This window comes from Mobula birostris, chromosome 27 (assembly GCF_030028105.1).
Source record: "Mobula birostris isolate sMobBir1 chromosome 27, sMobBir1.hap1, whole genome shotgun sequence".
NCBI classification, from domain to species: domain Eukaryota; kingdom Metazoa; phylum Chordata; class Chondrichthyes; order Myliobatiformes; family Myliobatidae; genus Mobula; species Mobula birostris.
Window position 1 is genome coordinate 14170856 of NC_092396.1, and position 18233 is coordinate 14189088.

At 41.5% G+C, this 18233-nt stretch overlaps 1 protein-coding gene across 8 annotated transcripts in view; it reads left to right on the plus strand.

The window, feature by feature from the left end:
* The window catches only part of tp73 (tumor protein p73), a 213708-nt gene extending 195721 nt beyond the window's left edge, over nt 1–17987 (plus strand). For 6 of the 8 annotated variants that reach the window (XM_072244921.1, XM_072244924.1, XM_072244917.1 and 3 more), the window contains 8 exons: nt 556–665; nt 1665–1807; nt 2369–2457; nt 4710–4834; nt 6086–6228; nt 9042–9198; nt 9959–10052; nt 11139–17987. In XM_072244921.1, the coding sequence (XP_072101022.1) occupies nt 556–665; nt 1665–1807; nt 2369–2457; nt 4710–4834; nt 6086–6228; nt 9042–9198; nt 9959–10052; nt 11139–11441 (1164 nt within the window). In that variant the 3' untranslated portion in view covers nt 11442–17987. The remainder of the gene's footprint in view (nt 1–555; nt 666–1664; nt 1808–2368; nt 2458–4709; nt 4835–6085; nt 6229–9041; nt 9199–9958; nt 10053–11138) is intronic. The other 2 variants (XM_072244918.1, XM_072244925.1) reach the window with 2 other exon arrangements.
* The last annotated feature ends 246 nt before the right edge of the window (nt 17988–18233 follow it).

Here is an 18233-nt window from a genome sequence, read left to right on the forward strand (position 1 = left end):
CTGCCTGGCCTGCTGCGTTCACCAGCAACTTTGATGTGTGTTGCTTGAATTTCCAGCATCTGCAGAATTCCTGTTGTTTGCGTTAACCAATCATCACTTAGTTTTAGAAAAAAAATATTAATAAGCAAATTGTCAACATTCAACAATAGGTGGTATACTATATTTTAGTTATAAATAGCATGTTTGGTGCTTGTCAGTATTGCTAAATATTATGGAGTAGTATACTGGATAACAGTTCAAAGTAAGGATTGTAGCAACACACACACTGTGAAGAAGCAGCTGAAAGGAGGAAATTTTTTTTTAAATTCTGTAATGTTACCCTTTGTAAAATTGAGAAACTCTTGTGGAAAAAAGTAGTAATGAAGAATACCCATGAGACTTAGACAAGAGAACAAATTAAATTTAGTAAGTGACATCAAGCTTTCTTAGGCAGTCCCTTAGGGTTAAGGATGACTATTCCTATTTTCATTGAAGATGCTTACATTATGATGCTGATTATTGATTAGCATTGGTTGTGTACTGGTGATTGATTGATGATTCCTCTGGTCTGTGCAGGTTGGAACCGAGTTCACTACAATTCTCTACAACTTCATGTGTAATAGCAGCTGTGTGGGTGGAATGAATCGAAGACCTATCCTCATTATCATTACCTTGGAAACAAGAGAGTGAGTATCCATTGCTTTACAGTCCAATTCCAATGTATTAACTACTCAGGATATAAAACTGTGCAGACTGAAAAACGTCCACAACAGTGACTTAAATCTGTCCATATTTCAAAGTCATTTCTGAGATTTAGATTTAGATTTAGATTCAACTTTATTGTCATTGTGCCAAATACAGATACAAAGCCAATGAAATGCATTTAGCATCTGACCAGAAATGCAAAGAATAGTGTTATTTACAAAAAAACTGTGAATAAAAAGTAAGTGCTACAGCACACAAATATAAAAGTACTGAGACAGTACAATATGGGTGCAATACTGCTTAGCGCTGTGATGTGAGGTTCAGCAGGGTCACAGCCTCAGGGAAGAAACTCTTCCTGTGCCTGCTGGTGCGGGAGCGGAGGCTCCTGTAGCATCTACCGGATGGGAGGAGAGTAAAAAGTCCATGGTTAGGGTGAGATGCATTCTTGATAATGCTTTTTGCCCTGCCCAGGCAGCGTTTATGGTAGATGTTCTCAATGGTGGGCAATTCCAGTCTCTCCTGTTCCATTCTACGTTACATCACATCATATTGTCATTCTTATCTTTGCTAATATTCACTATGCCCAAGGATTATTTTTAAACTTCTTTTATCCACAAATTCTTCTGTGGCATTGCTTATTGTTGTCTCAGTCACCTCTCAAGATAAAGCCCCTTCCAAGCCCATAAGTCCTTCTGTTTGCCCTTCCTGTTCAGGTCCCATCCTTTATTCACTTTCAGCTGCCCTTCCCTCAAACTTATGAACTCCGTCTAGAAATTTGTCCATCTACCTATCCATAATTAACATGCTGTCAACCCCACCTCTTTAACCGGGCTTTTACTTACCTGCCCAAAGATACAGTGCTATTTCTTCTTTGTGGAATGCATTGAAAAATTTATCTACAATAAAGACTTGGGAGTCTCTAGGGGCTCATGATGAAGAAAATCACACACTGAGTGGACCACTCCTGGTTTCTCCCTCAGTGGTCAGGTTCTTGGACGTCGGTCGTTTGAGGGTCGAATCTGTGCCTGCCCGGGAAGGGATCGGAAAGCGGATGAGGATCATTACCGTGAGCAGCAAGCCATCAATGAGAGTGCAGCAAAAAACGGAAATGGTAACAAACGCAGTAAGTTTGCCGGTCTGGGCACAGATGAGCTAGCTGCTTGGGGATGTGTGGGGATAGGTGGACGGTCATTAACCAGACTGAGTCGTGGTGGTGGGTGTGATGCATGATTGTAGTGTTGTGATCAAATAAATTATATTTAGTAGTTTGGTATCTCCAGATATTACTGTCTGTTTTTATCCTTAATGGATCTCTGTCGTATTGGCAGAGAGCCTGGTTCTGCTCTCAGATCTTTGCCAGTTTCACACCGACCAGACCAGGAGTTTTATTTTCTTTATTTGCATTTTATTTCTGCGTACTGAGGGGTACTTAAGGTCAGAGGTGGGAATTTGTGGCTCTTTGATATTCATAAGCTGAAGCACACATTTTGTATATTACTATATCATTATAATATGATAATCTCATACAGAATACTGTCAGCAAGATACATTATTTCAACTTATTGTGGAATGTAAATCAACAAAGCTTGATTATTGGACATATAGGCCATGTGTAATCAATGGAGTTTGAAATTACATAGTTTAAGAAAGGTTGGAGTTATGAGAATTGACTTTTGTGTTTCAGCCTTCAAACAGACACCACAAGCAGCACAGGGACCCAGTGCAGGCATTAAAAAAAGGAGACATGGAGATGAGGAGTTCTTCTATGTACCAGTGAGTATTTCCATCATTCTTCTAGCCATCTAATTTCTGAGTGCTATTTTGCTTCCTCCAAAACATTCTTTTCTCCTTGATTTTCTCTGCTTCCCTTTACAATACTACCAAGTCAATATCATTTCTAATGGCAGTAGAATTACACAAAGAGAGGATTTCCTAAGCAGGACTTAATTTGCTTTGTGGAATATGGCAACTGCATCATCAGAATGGCCTTTACTTCATGCACAGGCAAGGAAAATTCAAAGTACATATATTATCGAAGCATGTATACTATATACAACTTTGAAATTCATCTCCTTACAAGCAGCCATAAAACAAAGAAAACCAATAGAACCCATTTTAAAAAACAGCGTCAAAACCCTGATGTGCAGAAGAGAAGCACAAATCGTGCAAACAATAAAAGTAAGCAAATAACATTCAGAACTGAAGTTCATGAAAGAAAGTCCACAGCCATGAAGCCAGCCATGAATCGCTGTAGCCGATTCAGAAGCCCATTTGCCTCAGACCAGCGCAGGGACAGGTAATCCTCACAGAGCAGCAAGCTGAACTGGCCTGTCCTTTGCCTCCAGATCTGACACCCTGACCTTTTCAATTTGGCCTGGCACTTAAATCATCCGAATTTCAGGTCATTCCTCACCTTCGGAACCAGGCCCTGCCGCTTCAATACACTCCTGGGCCTGGGACCCCACCACATTGATACAGCCCGGCACTTAAATCAATCAATGTCAAGTTTTTTCTTTGATTACACGGAAGCAGATTAGCCTTCAGGGACCTAGTACCTCCTGATCCTTGCCCTCTGACTTCCGGCAAATCATGTTAAGGTGCTGTGGCAGCTATAGTTGAATAGCTGACAAATGCTTACAAGTTCTGAAGTGCCTATAACAGTGTAAGATGTATGAAGGTGAGTTAGACCTATGACAGTTCAACATAAGATACTGTTTTGCAATGTGTACCACATTCAGAAGTTTCTGAGGCAGTGATGTAGTTATTGATGAACATTTGAAGATGCTGGTTTTGACCATGCATGTGAAATTAGTATTACTGTGACACTAAACAAATCCTCAGGGCCTGAGTCGTGGTACTTTCTGCCAAGGCTAACTTGTTCATTCTCTTCAGGGAATTTGTCCCCAGAACACAGACTATTGCTTTTAATCAAGACTTCCAGTTCAGTTTTGGAATAATGTAAAGCACATTTTCTTCAATGTTGTGCAATTACTGTATTTTTCTTAAGTCAAAATATGTTTCTCAATTATCTCCCCCGGATAAAAATGCATGTTCCTATCAATAGTACTTCACGTGGTGTTACGTTATCTTGAACCCCATGCCGTGCCAAGAATTTACTCAACAGTGCAGTTAACGTCTATACTCTGCAGTCATAATTAGTAGGCAGGATAAAATTTGCATTATGCCTACATCAGAGGTGGTGTGTTGACTCATCATCATGATCTTCAATTCCTTTTTCAGGGTCTCTTGTATTTAAGCTCATGCATTGAGCAAAGGAACTTTTTCCCTTTCCAGTGTCAGCGTCAAACAGTTCTCAGGTCAGGAATAGAATAGATTTGTGTTTTACCCCACAAAATGCCTTGTTCCCATTCTCAGAAGAACATCCCTTTTGCAACAGCTTGATAATTCTGGTCCCTAGACCTGTTATCCTCAAGGCTTTACATGCTGTGATTACTGGTTAAGTGCCAATTAGTGCACCAGTATCAAAATTGTTTGTATAATGAGCCCAAGGTTCTAACTAGAGAATCACAGATGTATAGAGAAGGATTTAGCAAGTCATGTAACTTGTCACCTTGGGAATACAAAATGCATATTGTGTCCCTTGCAAATTTTCTGTTTTGGGACTTAGTGGCAGGATTATAAATCCTATAATTTAGTTCCACGATGATGTTTAGTATATTGTTTTACAGTCTATAAAAGAATAAAAGTGCTACGATTGTGAAGCATGCCTATTCATTTCCAGCTTTCCTTCAATAATATGAATTACCCCTACAATTTTATTTAATTCCCTCAATGCTACTGAACTCTGCTCGATAAATGATTTTGGCCTTGGATGCAGTTAGGGTGGGTATTACACTTAGTTTCAGGCTAATAAGAGAAAGAGATTCTCTCTTCTTATCTGGTGATTTTCTACTGAAGAATGTGAGGACAAAGGTTAATCTACAAATGCTGTCTGACTAATGGTAGATCCTTTTCCTTAGAACCGCAGTGGTGATAAGTGTGATGGTCTTGATATTTTCTCTCAGGTGCGAGGCCGAGAGAATTTTGAAATCCTTATGAAGATCAAAGAGAGCCTGGAGCTGATGGAACTGGTACCCCAGCAGCTTGTTGACTCCTACCGGCAGCAGCAACAGCAATTGCTGCAGCGACAGTGAGTACCCACACTCCTAACGACCTCTACTGACTGCTACTGTACTGTAGAATTATAGAGCGATTCAGCAAAGAAACAGGCCTTCAGCAACCATATTCACAGTGCCACCAGGCACTCATTTATACCAATCCTACACCATCCACACTGCCATCAGACACCCATTTAACCCAATTCTACACCATCCACACTGATGTCAGAAACCCATTTAACCCAATCCTACACCATCCACACTGGCATCAGAAACCCATTTAACCCAATCCTACACCATTCACACTGACGTCAGAAACCCATTTAACCCAATCCTACACCATCCACACTGGCATCAGAAACCCATTTAACCCAATCCTACACCATTCACACTGACGTCAGAAACCCATTTAACCCAATCCTACACCATCCACACTGGCGTCAGAAACCCATTTAACCCAATCCTACACCATTCACACTGCCATCAGACACCCATTTATACCAGTCCTACACCAATCCCATTTTATTCTTCTTACATTCCCATCAACACCCCCAGATTCCAACATTCACTTACACAGTGGGGTGAGGGCAATTTAAATGGCTAATTAAAATCCTAATCCCCATGGGAGGATACTGAAGGAAACCAATGTAGTAACTGGGAGGACATGCAGATTCTGCATATAGAGCAGCAGGAGTCCTTTCTAAAATTTCCTTCCCTCCCTAATTATCACTCCCAAATCTCTCTCATAACCAAACACTTTCACTTACTGTAGAAAATCCAACAGAAGGAAGCACACTCCTCGCTAACTTTGGTCAGGCATCAGAATCCATTTTTGGTGTGAGGCACAACTGTCAGACAGAACCAAATAATTCACAGGTTTATGGGAGACTGGATATAATTACTCACTGAATCACTGCCCCACAGTCATGTCAGTAATTGCAATGTAGCCAAACGAGGACTGAGTCATTAACAGTCAAGGATGGGAGTAAGTGTGTTTAGTTGCCATGAACCCAGCAAAATGGAATAGCGTAATTCCAGTTACCATAAGTCACCTTTAGGACTAGTAACTGCTATATTTATCTCTCACTAGTTTGTTATAACATGAAAATTGAACCTGGGATCTTACCATTCTCTGCAGCCCTGTACCTTCACTTTTGTACGTTTACTGAGTGTATATGGAACAAAAATCAGATTTTTGTGCCTGCAAAATGAATGAAGCCTATGTTCTTTGCTAATACTGCAAACTATTCCAAATTACCCTACCCTTCTTTTGTTTTGAGCAGGCAGCAGTCTTCATCCTACGGTACAGTGATCCCCCCCACAAACAAGGTACCCAATATGATGAACAAACTGCCCTCTGTCAACCAGTTGGTGGGGCAGACCTCCCAGCACAGCCCAAGTACCTCAGCCACCCATGGACATATTGGTAAGTCAGCATGATCACATATGCCATGCATATTATTTCAATGATCAGCATTTCTGGAGAATAGAATATGTATGCTTTTCCATTCTTTCATTCGTAGAACTTATCCTGCATAACCCAACGATGCTCATCCCATCAACCCGCCTCAGTGTTTCCAGCAGTTACAGTTTTTAGATTTTTATTTTTAGTGTCCTCATGTTTTGATTCGCTTTATTGTGTAAACCAAATCATAGAGCAAGATTTAAAGAATATTAAATAAAATAATTCAGGCTAAATATTTTTGGGAAGTGTGGGAAATTGAGAAAGTAAGAAATGTCGCAATTGTGACATGTATAACATTGTCCTTGCAGAGTTGCACTCCTGCTTTATCTTCATCATCCATGAGATCATCTCCACCCTATTCCTTATTTCACTCCTTTTCCACATACCCTATTGCCTTTCAGCACTGTCTACTGCTATATCTGCACATGAAGTAAAAGCTCTCTCCAGATCAGTTAGAATTGCACCCAACTAACTGCAAGCCTTTACTCTTCCACTCAGAGCAATGTTTGTCCATTCTTCAGTCTTCTGAGACACTTTATCTCATCCCAGCCAACATATTTTATTGTGCCTAGTGTCCATATTCACTGCAAGTCCACTGTAGCAAACTAGAGCACATTTGGCGCAAGGTGGATGTAGGTATTTATCACTGGCTTTGTCACCTGATCACATGTCATTAAACACCACTTTCCTCTGCTGGACTGTCAGTACTCCAGACCATCCTCGAGAAGACTGATACCACTTCTTTATTCTGCAACAGATAACCTCCTTACTCGGTTTCCATTCTTTGCCCTATGGCAATTGACATTTCCATTTCCTTAGCGAGTGATAGCATTCTCTTTCAAATGCCACCTCCAGTCTCCCACGTTTGATTCTACCCACACAAAACCACTGAAGACGCTCTCTGTGTCCTCTTTGATTGCACTACATCCTTTGACCCAGATAATGACACTGTATGATCTTATGGTTTCCATTTTCTCCACATCCTGATGGGCCTCTCGACCGCCTTTCTGGTCTTAATCTCAGTCCTGTCTGCATAAAGAATGAGCTGTGGCACTGCCTAGTGTGGAAGTGATTACCACATTTATTCTGTTGACCAACCCTGAGGAGATGGGAATAAAAGACATTCCTTTGGTTTCACCCTTTCCCATTCATTCAGAGCCATCACCAGCAGTGTCCTGTTTTACTCTTTCCTCTAAGGACCCATTAACATGCCAGCCTGTGGGAATGGCAGCTAGCATTACCTCCACTTGATCTGTTTCGACACTAAAATTCAGCCTTGTATAAGCCACTGGAAATGCTCATCTGTGGCCCTCCCAGTCCTCTCCACAAACTCTGTATCCCTGTCACAGTCACATCCTTGTCTCTAGCCAGTGCTTCAAATGGCACTGCCACCAATCTCACTCTCCTATTCAGCTTCATACTGAACTTCCAGCCCGCTGCAGAGGCTTTGACATTCCGAGGTGTTTGAGGGTTGAAAGAAGCAAAAGAAGAAGAACAATTTTATAGTTTTATCTAATTCTGTAGCTTTATAATAAAATATAGAAAAATTTAAAACACGGAGAACGAGAATCATTCAGAGAAGGAGTCCCCGTCCAAACTTGGCCTTTCGCTCTGTGTACAATTAGGACCTGGCATTGTGAAATTACCAGCCTCCTTCATACATGGGAAAGTGATTCCTCAGTGTGGTGCATTTAACATGTGCACACCAGGGATTTCAGAATCACTCCGAAATATTAATTCGCAAAGGATATTTAGGTATTTTTATTAAAAATACTGGACTAGAAATTGTAATACTCCATTAGAGGCAAGTGTGCCCACAGATATTGTGGAGGTGACAATCAGAAGGTTAGAGCTGGTAGAGGGAACAGATGGCTAACACAGGTCACAAATGATTGGAGTAAGGGACATGGTCAAAGAGCAGGGACTGTAGGAGGGTGGTAGGTGCTGGGGTGTGTGCAACTAAGGATCAGGCAGCTGCAGCTGAAATCTGGGGAGTTTGGAAGCATCGGGGGGTTTAGGGACTGAGGCAGTGAGATTGGTATACGGTTGAGATGGTTGGGTGTCGTGTTTGGTAGTAACATGGTGTGGGCCCAAGGTTAGAACTGAACTTTGACGGACTACTGTGCAATAGAATCATGATTATTGTGGGAGTGACTTGAAGATAGTTGATCCTTGGATAACAGATTAATTTGAAGCACTGCACAAAGAATACTGTCATGATACATCTGACAATGAAAACATATCAGTCAGGCAAAGTGCACTTTGCAGAGTGGAGTGTCCAGTAAAATTTCCAGAGTGATTCTAAATGATAAAGTAGTTATTATCATGTTTTATAAATGCACAACTTCATCTTCAACACAGAAATAAGCAGCACTACCTCACCCAATATCTAGGCATCAATTTTCTACTAACACAAGAGATTCTGCAGATGCTGGAAATCCAGAGTAACACATACAAAATTCTGGAGGAACTCAGCAGGTCAGGCAGCATCTATGGAAATAAAGAAACAGTTAATGCTTTGGGCCAAAACCCTTCATGAGCTCTGCCCAGTTCATTTAATTCCATAGATGCTGCCTGACCTTCTGAGTTTCTCCAGCATCTTGTGTCTGCCAATGGTCTAATCCAGTGCTCTGAGGAAACAGTAGGGTGTAAATGAAGGACTGAACAATTTGAACAATTTTTACCAATATTACCAACTAGGCAAAAGATTATGAAGGTGACGATTGAATTTGGACACTGACCTCAAGTTGTTGCAACTGTTTTTTCTCTTCCAGGGCCAACTATAATGAACAACCACCACCATCACCACCATCATCACATCCCAACCAATGGAAACATGAATGGAGGGAATTCCTCTCAGTCAGCAGGCATGGGGCCTGCTTCCCACTGCACTCCGCCTCCACCCTACAATGCAGACCCCGCTCTCGTCAGGTAAGCTGTCCCCTCTGTCACACCACATTATCTCCCATGGTAAACCAGACAATGTCATGTGTGCAATTCTTTGCAGAATGGATATCATGTAATGAACATGTGATTTCAAATCATCCAGGCAACATAACTATAGTTTTCTCTTTTCAATTTTTCCTGAGAAAAGCAGATGTAGCTCTTGAAGTCACTTAGCATTTTTGCCCAATGAGTAGCTGAACAAGTAAGGGTTTTGTCCAATACGTGACCTGCTCAGTTAGCCAATCCCAGCCAGTGCTGCAGTGGTGGTTTAGAGGGCCTTGAGGCCTCCCCTATTTGGGAAGGGGAGAGGGCTGCCAGGTTTCTGCCCCCGCTCATGTATCAACAACTCTTGCTGGAAATGGAGCACAGAGTGAGGACACGATCAGTTTTGGCTGTGATGTCTGTAAAGGTCAAGCCCGCCAACATTCACTGTTAAGGATCAAAGGTGACTAAAATGGGAGAATCATCAGAAGTTGACTGGCAGCAGTGGAAATGTCTGAGTCAACAGCGGAGGTTGGTTCAGTGAGAATAACTAATGTGGGTACTGATTGAGTGGGTGCCATCACCTAACATGCCCCAATCCATTAATTTTAATAAACCCTTATTTATTCTCTGCTCAATTAAGTTACATGTTTTTTGGTCAGCCCATTCGACTCAATAAACCTGTAGTTTCCTAGTCAGCCTCTTCCTTTGAGGCCTGTTTTCAATTTTATGACTGTTGTATTTATTGAATTTTCTTTCATAGTTTTTTAACAGGTCTGGGCTGCCCTAACTGTCTGGAATATTTCACCTCACAAGGGCTGCAGACTATGTACCACTTGCAGAACCTTTCCATGGAGGTACTATTTACAAATACTTGTGTGTTATAAATGAAGAGAATGACAGATGGGGCCCTTCCTTTCTGAACAGTGATAAAGTTCACAATGTAGAGGACATTGTGTGGGTTGGTGGGATACCAGACCCCCCCCCCAGAGGGCTATATGCTTGTGTCTTTAAGCCAACCCACCCCTGTTTGGTGAAACATGTTGTCAAGAAATCCTAGCACAGTGAATGTTGGCGGGCGCCATGGTAGCACAGCCGTTACCATGACGCTGTTACAGCTCAGGGTGTCAGAGATTGGACTTCAATTCCGACATTATCTGTAAGGAGCTTATACATTCTCCTGCGACCATGTGGGTTTCCTTCGGATTCCTCCCACGTTTCAAAGACGTACCAATTAGTAGGTTAATTGGTCGTTGTAAGTTGTCTTGTGATTCGGCTAGGATTAAGTAGGTGGGTTGCTGGGTGGTGGGGCTCATTGGACTAGAAAGGCCTGTTCCTTGCTTGTCCAAAACGCACATAGATTGACAGAGGAACACTAGATAGTGATCAGGAGCAGGAGTCCCCATTCCTGAAGTTCATTCTCCCACCACTACCTCTGTATTGCTGGGATCAGTTAACCCAATGTAGGCTGGTAATTAGGACTTTAGTATTTTGGCTTACGTAGGCCAGGTACACACTACATTTACCAACCAACTATGAGAGAGCCCTGATCTTATTAGAACAATTTTTGTCCCGTCTGCAGTAAATAAGCCATGTTCTGGAAGAAGCTGAGTTAGGGAAGCCTGTCTCGCTGGTGATATCCCACATCAGGGGTCAGGTGCATGGATGTCCCTGCCTGATATCCAGCCTCTGCTAGGTTGTTTCATGTGAAGATCTAGACAGTGAATGTTGGCAGGTTACCCAGCCACGGTGATATCACTCAATTGAGACCCATCCTCACCCACATTCTCCAGCAGGAGTCTCTGCTTCTGCTTGCTCTGCTACTAGAGGTGAGCAATAAGTGCCAGGCTTGCGTCCCATACCCAGAAGCTGAGAATAAATTTGAAACATCCTGGGACACTCTGCTAAACAGCCTTTTAACACATCCGTCTATTTTTCATTAGGATCTTGGAGCATTAAAGATTCCAGACCAGTATAGGCTTCTGATTTGGAGGGGGCTTCAGGAATTCAAACAGGGGCATGACTACAGCTCACAACAGTTGATCAGATCCAGCAACAACACCGCCACAATCAGTGGAGAGCTTCAACGTCAGCGGGTGATGGAGGCCGTCCACTTCCGCGTGCGTCACACCATCACCATACCAAACCGGAGCGACGACTGGGGAGACTTTGGCTTCGACCTGCCTGACTGCAAGACGCGAAAGCCGTCAATCAAAGAGGAGTTTACTGAGAGTGAGCTAAATTAAACACAGGAAAGGGAAAAGGAAGTTCTGCGGCATCCCGTGTTGCTAAAAGCACTGACTGGTGTAAAATAAGCTGAGCGAGGTTGGAGTCTCTGTTCCAGCTGACCAATCCTGCTATAGTGCTACAAACATTGTCCCTGGTTGCTCCTGCCCAGGCAGGTTAAATACTCTGCAAAACAGAGGAGTTCACTTATCAATCAAATGTGGGGTCACCTCACTGCTCTTCTCGGAGTTCATCTGAATGCTCAATGTTTTTTTCCCTCTTTCACATTGCCTTCTATCTTTGCAATATTTCTAATCAGATAACACTCACACATCCACCACCATACTCCATCAATCATTGATTATGGGTCTGCAATGTTTCTTGTTTACTCCGAGCATAGCATCTGTCACATTCCTCTTCGTGCTCAGCCCAACTGTTGCCATGCACAGCTCACACTTTGCTGGACTGCCAGAAATATTTGTGAATATTCAACAGGCCTGTCAGCACACTGTACTAGCAGACCAGCTCTACTCCATCTTTCCTGTGGTATTCATACATTTGTTGATTTCCACAATTGATAATGTTGTTGACTCTTAACATTACAGAAAATTTTTGATGATGAGAACTAAGTGTGTATTGAAATGTAATGTCTACTTGAACTGAAATCTTTTCACCTACAGTGCAGTTCTCCTCTTTGTCAAGGAGCTCCAGTCTTAATAAACATGAAAATAGTCTTAGAGGTACCCCAAAGTTAACAGATGAGAAAAAAAGATGGGTGGGTAAAGCCTTCGTTGTGGGTCTATGGTTAAGGCTAAGGACAACTGTGTCATTGAAAGAGGAGTTTGATGGCTCACTAGATTATGACAACATCTTACAAATCTAGCAGTTTTATATTTTTAAAAAATGAAAATATTGTGAATATACAGCAGGACCATAAAAACTTATCAAGTGAGAGTCTAGATTAATGTTTCAAGTGTAGAAGTAGAAACTGGAATAAAGGGGCCCCTTTAAACATGTTCCAAAGATTTTAATATTTCTCATGAGTATTTGTTGTTTCCTTTTGCCAAAAAGTACACCCATTGTTTCTAATTGGTTTGCATTTCTACATTATTCCATCTGCAAAAAATTGCATGTATTATATAAAGTGTTAATCTCAATACAATACAGTTCCTTAAAGTGGCCCCCTGATCTTCCATTTCCCACATTCTACACCAGAAATGTTAAACTCTGTCACCCGCCTTCCTCTCACCCGGTTGAGATAAAACTGAGCCAGGCTGACAGGGACCAATGTGCCTGTCGTTGTAACAGAATTTATCAAGTTAGCTCCTGACGCAATCCAGAGCCAACAGTCAGTGGGACGAAAGCTAGGGGGAGTTTAGACTTGCCTGTCAGTGGAGAAGAAAGCTAGTCTGAGTTTAAACTCACCTGTCAGTTTGCTATTGCTTGTTATTATTTTTGTCCAAAAAGAATTTCTACCATTTAGTTTTCCATTCAATCCTGGGTTAACCATTAAACACATTAGTCTGTCCTTCAACCTGCCCTTTAGCTGCTGCAGCATCTTGCTGTCTTCATCAAGTACACATGTTGCTGGAATTTTCATCTGCACCTTTCATACGATCACATTCAACTCCTCCAGCTCTCTTCACCAGCTTTGCCAGACTCTGCCCCATTCAAACATCAGCACTCCATCCTGATCATCCAACATCTCTGTCCTCTGCTCTCTATAGATGAGAACAGTTGCTGTCCATCTAAGAACTATTTCAGAATACCTGCCTTTCAAGGACCTCGTGTCGAGATTTGGGAAGCTCATCCAAGACTAATATGTTGAGCTGAAAATTGTTTCCTTGAACTGATTTCCAGGCCCTTTCCTGCACTACTCTGAAGCCATACTCACTGTTTAATCTTCCTCCACTACCCCGGAGTGAAACATCTTAGAGTAGTCCATTAAGTTGAGAGCATTTGATACTCCTTTAACTATGGTGAGGCAGGGTCGATTTTTAATGTGTAATCAATAGATAATACTTAGTTTAAAATAATTTATTGATGCAACAGGAAACTTCACCCACCAGAAAAAAGCACACAAACACCAGCATTCTAACTGGGCTTCACTTGTGAATCATCAACTGATTCCCATATCGGATACATTACATCGTTCACTGGAGAATCATTGCAACGTGTGACACATAAACTATGCCCCAGAATAGCCCTTGAATCCCCAAATTAACTTGCAATTCTGTGCTTGGTTAAATCTTCTAGCTAGGAAAGAAAATCCTCATTTTGAAAGATCTTTGGCAGGGGTTCCCAACTTAGGGTCCATGGACCCTTTGCTTAATGGGAGTGGTCCATGGCATAAAAAAGGTTGGGGACCCCTGACCCAGGGGAACCCCTTGAAAGGTAGTACCCACTGTGAATAAGGTAGCTCTAACTCAAGTTAATGGCAGCTCTAGTGTAGTCACTAGTGAGACTCCATCATGTATGCATGATGGCAGGGAATCATACCTATAGCACTCAAGAGGATGCACTGGTCTGTAAATTTTCTAGATCCAGTTGCAGACTAACTCATACTGATGAAGCTGCATTTCAACTATTTTTATCTGAGGACAGAACAGACCTGTAAGGCAACAAAAACTTGCCTCTAGAAAACTGAAATTAAAGCAGAAATGCTGGAAGTACCCAGCTGGTTCGGTAGCATCCACAGAGAGAAACAGAGATAATGTTTTAGGTCAATGGATTTTCACCAGATGAAACATTAATTCTTAATTCTCCATGGACACTGCCAGACCTGTTAGAAAATCACAAAATACCCAGCATTTTGTTGTATAGTGAAACGCAATGCACTGTTGACCAGATTCTGATCCTTCTCTTTCTGTCCCAGACTGTTTCCAGGTCAATTAATTTCAGGTATTTTAATGCATGTTAATTTCTTTTTAATTGAAATACTTTAATCACAAGCTCTTGTGCAAAATCTTACTAAGACTTTCACTGAAAATGTGTTGTTCCATCGGTTTTAAACAATATGTAAATATATATATATTTTCCTTTTGGATGTATTTTGTGATGTACACACCTTGCAGGGCAAGGCAATTCTATCCCAATGAACTAATGGAAGAAAAATTCCTCAAGCCATCTGTAGCAGATGCAGTCAAATTTATAGCGTGTAGTGCTGCAGTGTTGCATTTAGAGCCAGTGGCTATTGCTTCTGTCCCATTGTGGAAAAGACTGAGCTCCTGGAAGCACGGTTCATTCTTTCTCAGCTAAAAAAACAGGGTAAATAATGGATGGTAGAAATTCCCAGTGGGCCACACTGCAGGGAGACAAATAAATGGCTTTTTGTTTCTTCTTGACGTCAACCATGTTATTTTCAAAACTGTCCATTGTTAAAATGGGCAGCCCAATTAGAGGAAGAAAAGGGTAGTGTGGAGTGGTGGTGGCAGCACTTCACTTCAAGTTCTGGTCTTCGTTTTGTCACTGGATAAACCTTAACAGTGGATCAGTGCTCCATCTGCTTGGGCATAGGTGGAAATTAAGGAGGGGAAAATTGGTTCATGCATTTTTTTTTAATTGGGCTGTATTGTTTTGACAGTTAGAAAATTCCTGACTTAATCCCAAAGAGTACAGCCGAGGCTCCAGCATTTTGTGCGTGTGTTGCTTCAGATTTCCAGCATCTGCAGTCTCTGCTTTGTTGTCAACACCAGGTGGTAGCTGGCTGCTTTCAGAGACCCCCACAACACTGGCTTGGCCAGTTGCAAACACAATATGTGGAGCAGAGTAGAGTGGCTTTGTTTTTGAAGTGTAATTTAGGTTCTGGTCCACCACCTAGGTAAAAGTTGATAGCAGTCACCTCCAAAAATAAAGTGCCCAACTTTATTCCATCAGATATCCGAATGATGTGACTGTTCAGGTGACATTAATCTTCCCATTACTCACCATACTTCTCTGGCAGCTTTGCTATTAATAGAAGTTTTCAAGAACAATTTTTAAAATGCTTTTTAAAGTCCTGATTATTACTTATTGAATCATGATGGAAAGATGGCAAATTATGATAATTCCACAAGGTTTAGTAATCCCATTACCCCAGTGGGCACAGTACCTTGAATTGCCAGGAGATTTAAAAAGAGAAGGGTGGCAGATAAATCACACAACTAGGGAAGTATGTTTTAACAATAGACAAGTTTGGGACAGAAATGTGGAAGGTCTTTGTAAAATGTGTGTGAACTCTTAACCATAATCTTTGTAATTTTTTTAAGACTGCAATGAATCAAGGATGAATAATATCCCATTTCCTTGTTTAAGAATCTGTGCTATGTGAATATACTGCACCAGATTGGTTATGGCTGGCAGCACTGGCATTGTACAGTTAATATTGTGATGACCTTGAAGTTTAGGTTGCTCCATGCACCCTTTATACCCTAATGGTTAACAAGTCCCAGTTAAATTTCCACTGTACTATTTCAATCCAGCTGGTGACCCACTTGCTGTGAAAATGTTGCCCAATGAACCACAAGGAACAAATTGATAGAATTAATCTGAGGGCCATTTACAAGGTCTGTTTATACATTGAGGAACCTGTGTCTGCTTCATCTCAAATCAACTGATAACAACAGGGTTTCAGGAATTAGATTCCCATTCCTATTTTATAAAAATAACATTTAATCAGTTTATTATAATAGTTGGCACATGGCCAAGTGGTTAAGGCGTTCATCTAGTGATTTGAAGGTTGCTAGTTCAAGCCTTGGCTGAGGTAGCGTGTGTGTCCTTGAGCAAGGCACTTAACCACACATTGCTCTGCAATGACATCAGTGCCAAGCGGTATGGGTCCTACTGCCCTTCCCTTGGACAACATCAGTGGCGTGGAGAGGGGAGACTTGCAGCATGGGCAACTGCTGGTCTTCCATACAACCTTGCCCAGGCCTGCGCCCTGGAAACCTTCCAAGGCACAAATCCATGCTCTCATGAGACTAACAGATGCCTATATAATAGTGGAATTGTATCTCCAGTTGACTGAAGATTAGATGTTGCATGGACAGAACATGAGGAAACATCTGCTTAAGCCCTCAACACAAAAAAGATTCCACCCACATCAGCCCCAGTTTTCCTCTGGACTACCCTTTAGAGAATCACACAATCAATTCCCCATTGAAGACTTAGCTGCCAAAACATTGATTTATTTTCAAAGCTGTGGAACTGCTCGTACAATCAAAATGAGTGAAGAATAGAAAACAAATGTATTTTTTATCAGTCACGGTCAGCATTTTCACTCCATCGGTCTCAAAGGTAATTATTTGTGGTACCCTATTTTTTACCTGTACCTTGGATTCAAGAAATGATGAATGGGAATCACGTGTACGCCATTAAACTACAGACCAGTGAACTACTGCTGCTCTTACTGACATCTGGACACATGCAGTCTCCAGCTGAGGCCACTGGGCAGGCAAATTCTGGGTGATTTTATTAACAGCAATGACATAATTGGCTTTCAACTGAGTACAATTAATTTTGGAGATCACATGGTCTGAGTGTTAAGAACTTAAGGTAGGCAGGCAGAAATTAACTATCTGGTCCCTACAGGGTTAATATTGTCACATGCACTGAGGTGCAGTGAAAAACAGTTTTGCATGTCATTCAGTAATACTTGGATTCTCCGATCTTGACCACAGCCTCATTTTCCTGCCCATTCCCCATCATCCTTGACTCACCTATGGGCTCCACACCTCAGCCTTCATTGCTTCCCTTTGCAGAGGTTTCTAAAGCTTCATGATCTTCTGAGAGAAAAAAATATTAACTTTTAAAGTGGTTGTCCCTCATCCCCCAATTGCACTCCCTCATCTGAAATCCTCCAGGAGGAAATTTCCTTTCAGCATCTTCCTTGCTCTATTTATATTACTTCTCATTCTTCTAAATGCCAAGGCACTACCTTTTGTCATGCCAAGAATCATCCTGTGTCAACCAAAGACTAAAATGTGATGCTATCCGTGCCGTAGTCAAGAACTGAATGGTTTCTTCTTGAAGAGGCTGTGCTTCCTCCCACCCTGTCCACTGACCAGAATCTGCTTAGGCTCCAGCACTGTAGCTCGCTGTGGTCCTCATCTTTAAACTCAGTTGCTAAAACAACAATCATGAAATTAGCCTTCCCATGACTCACAGTCTCACACACACTGGTGCACTTTTCCTAGCATAGGGTGAAAGGGGACTGAGGAGGAAAAATAACCATTATTTTTTCCATTTTTTTAAAGACATGGAAACCCCACAGCAATCAGTACCGAGAAACAATTTGCAACTTGTTTTTAAAATATCATGATCTCACAATTCTAGGAGCTCTTTCTCAGTCATAATCTGGTGGACACACTGTAAAATTACATTTTGGGCACTTGTGTGACCCCACACCTCTGGAAAAGTAGCAATTTAAAGCACTTTATTGCTTTAAATGTTAAAGAATTTTAAAAAATAGTTTCAATGTCAACTAATGCTTTTTAAGCCAGTATTAATTATTACCTTATATTCCAAACCAGTTGTAATTGTGTAGTTTTTTTATTTGTAATGTATCATTTGAAATTGTCTCAGGATGTTTTGTATCACAATAAAGCACATGGATCCTGTACTTTGCGACATAGTCTGTCATTATTCCAGAATATCTATTCAGCTGCTCGCTTTAGTCACTTTCGCAACATAAATATGTCTTGAAGACAGATTTGCTTCAGGAATGTTCTAGTTAAGAGCCAAGATCAGATGCAAATTAAAATACTCCCCCCCCCCCGCCCCCCCAATCTGCTCTAACTAAGGATCTAACAAAATGCTGCTGTAGATTCCATTTT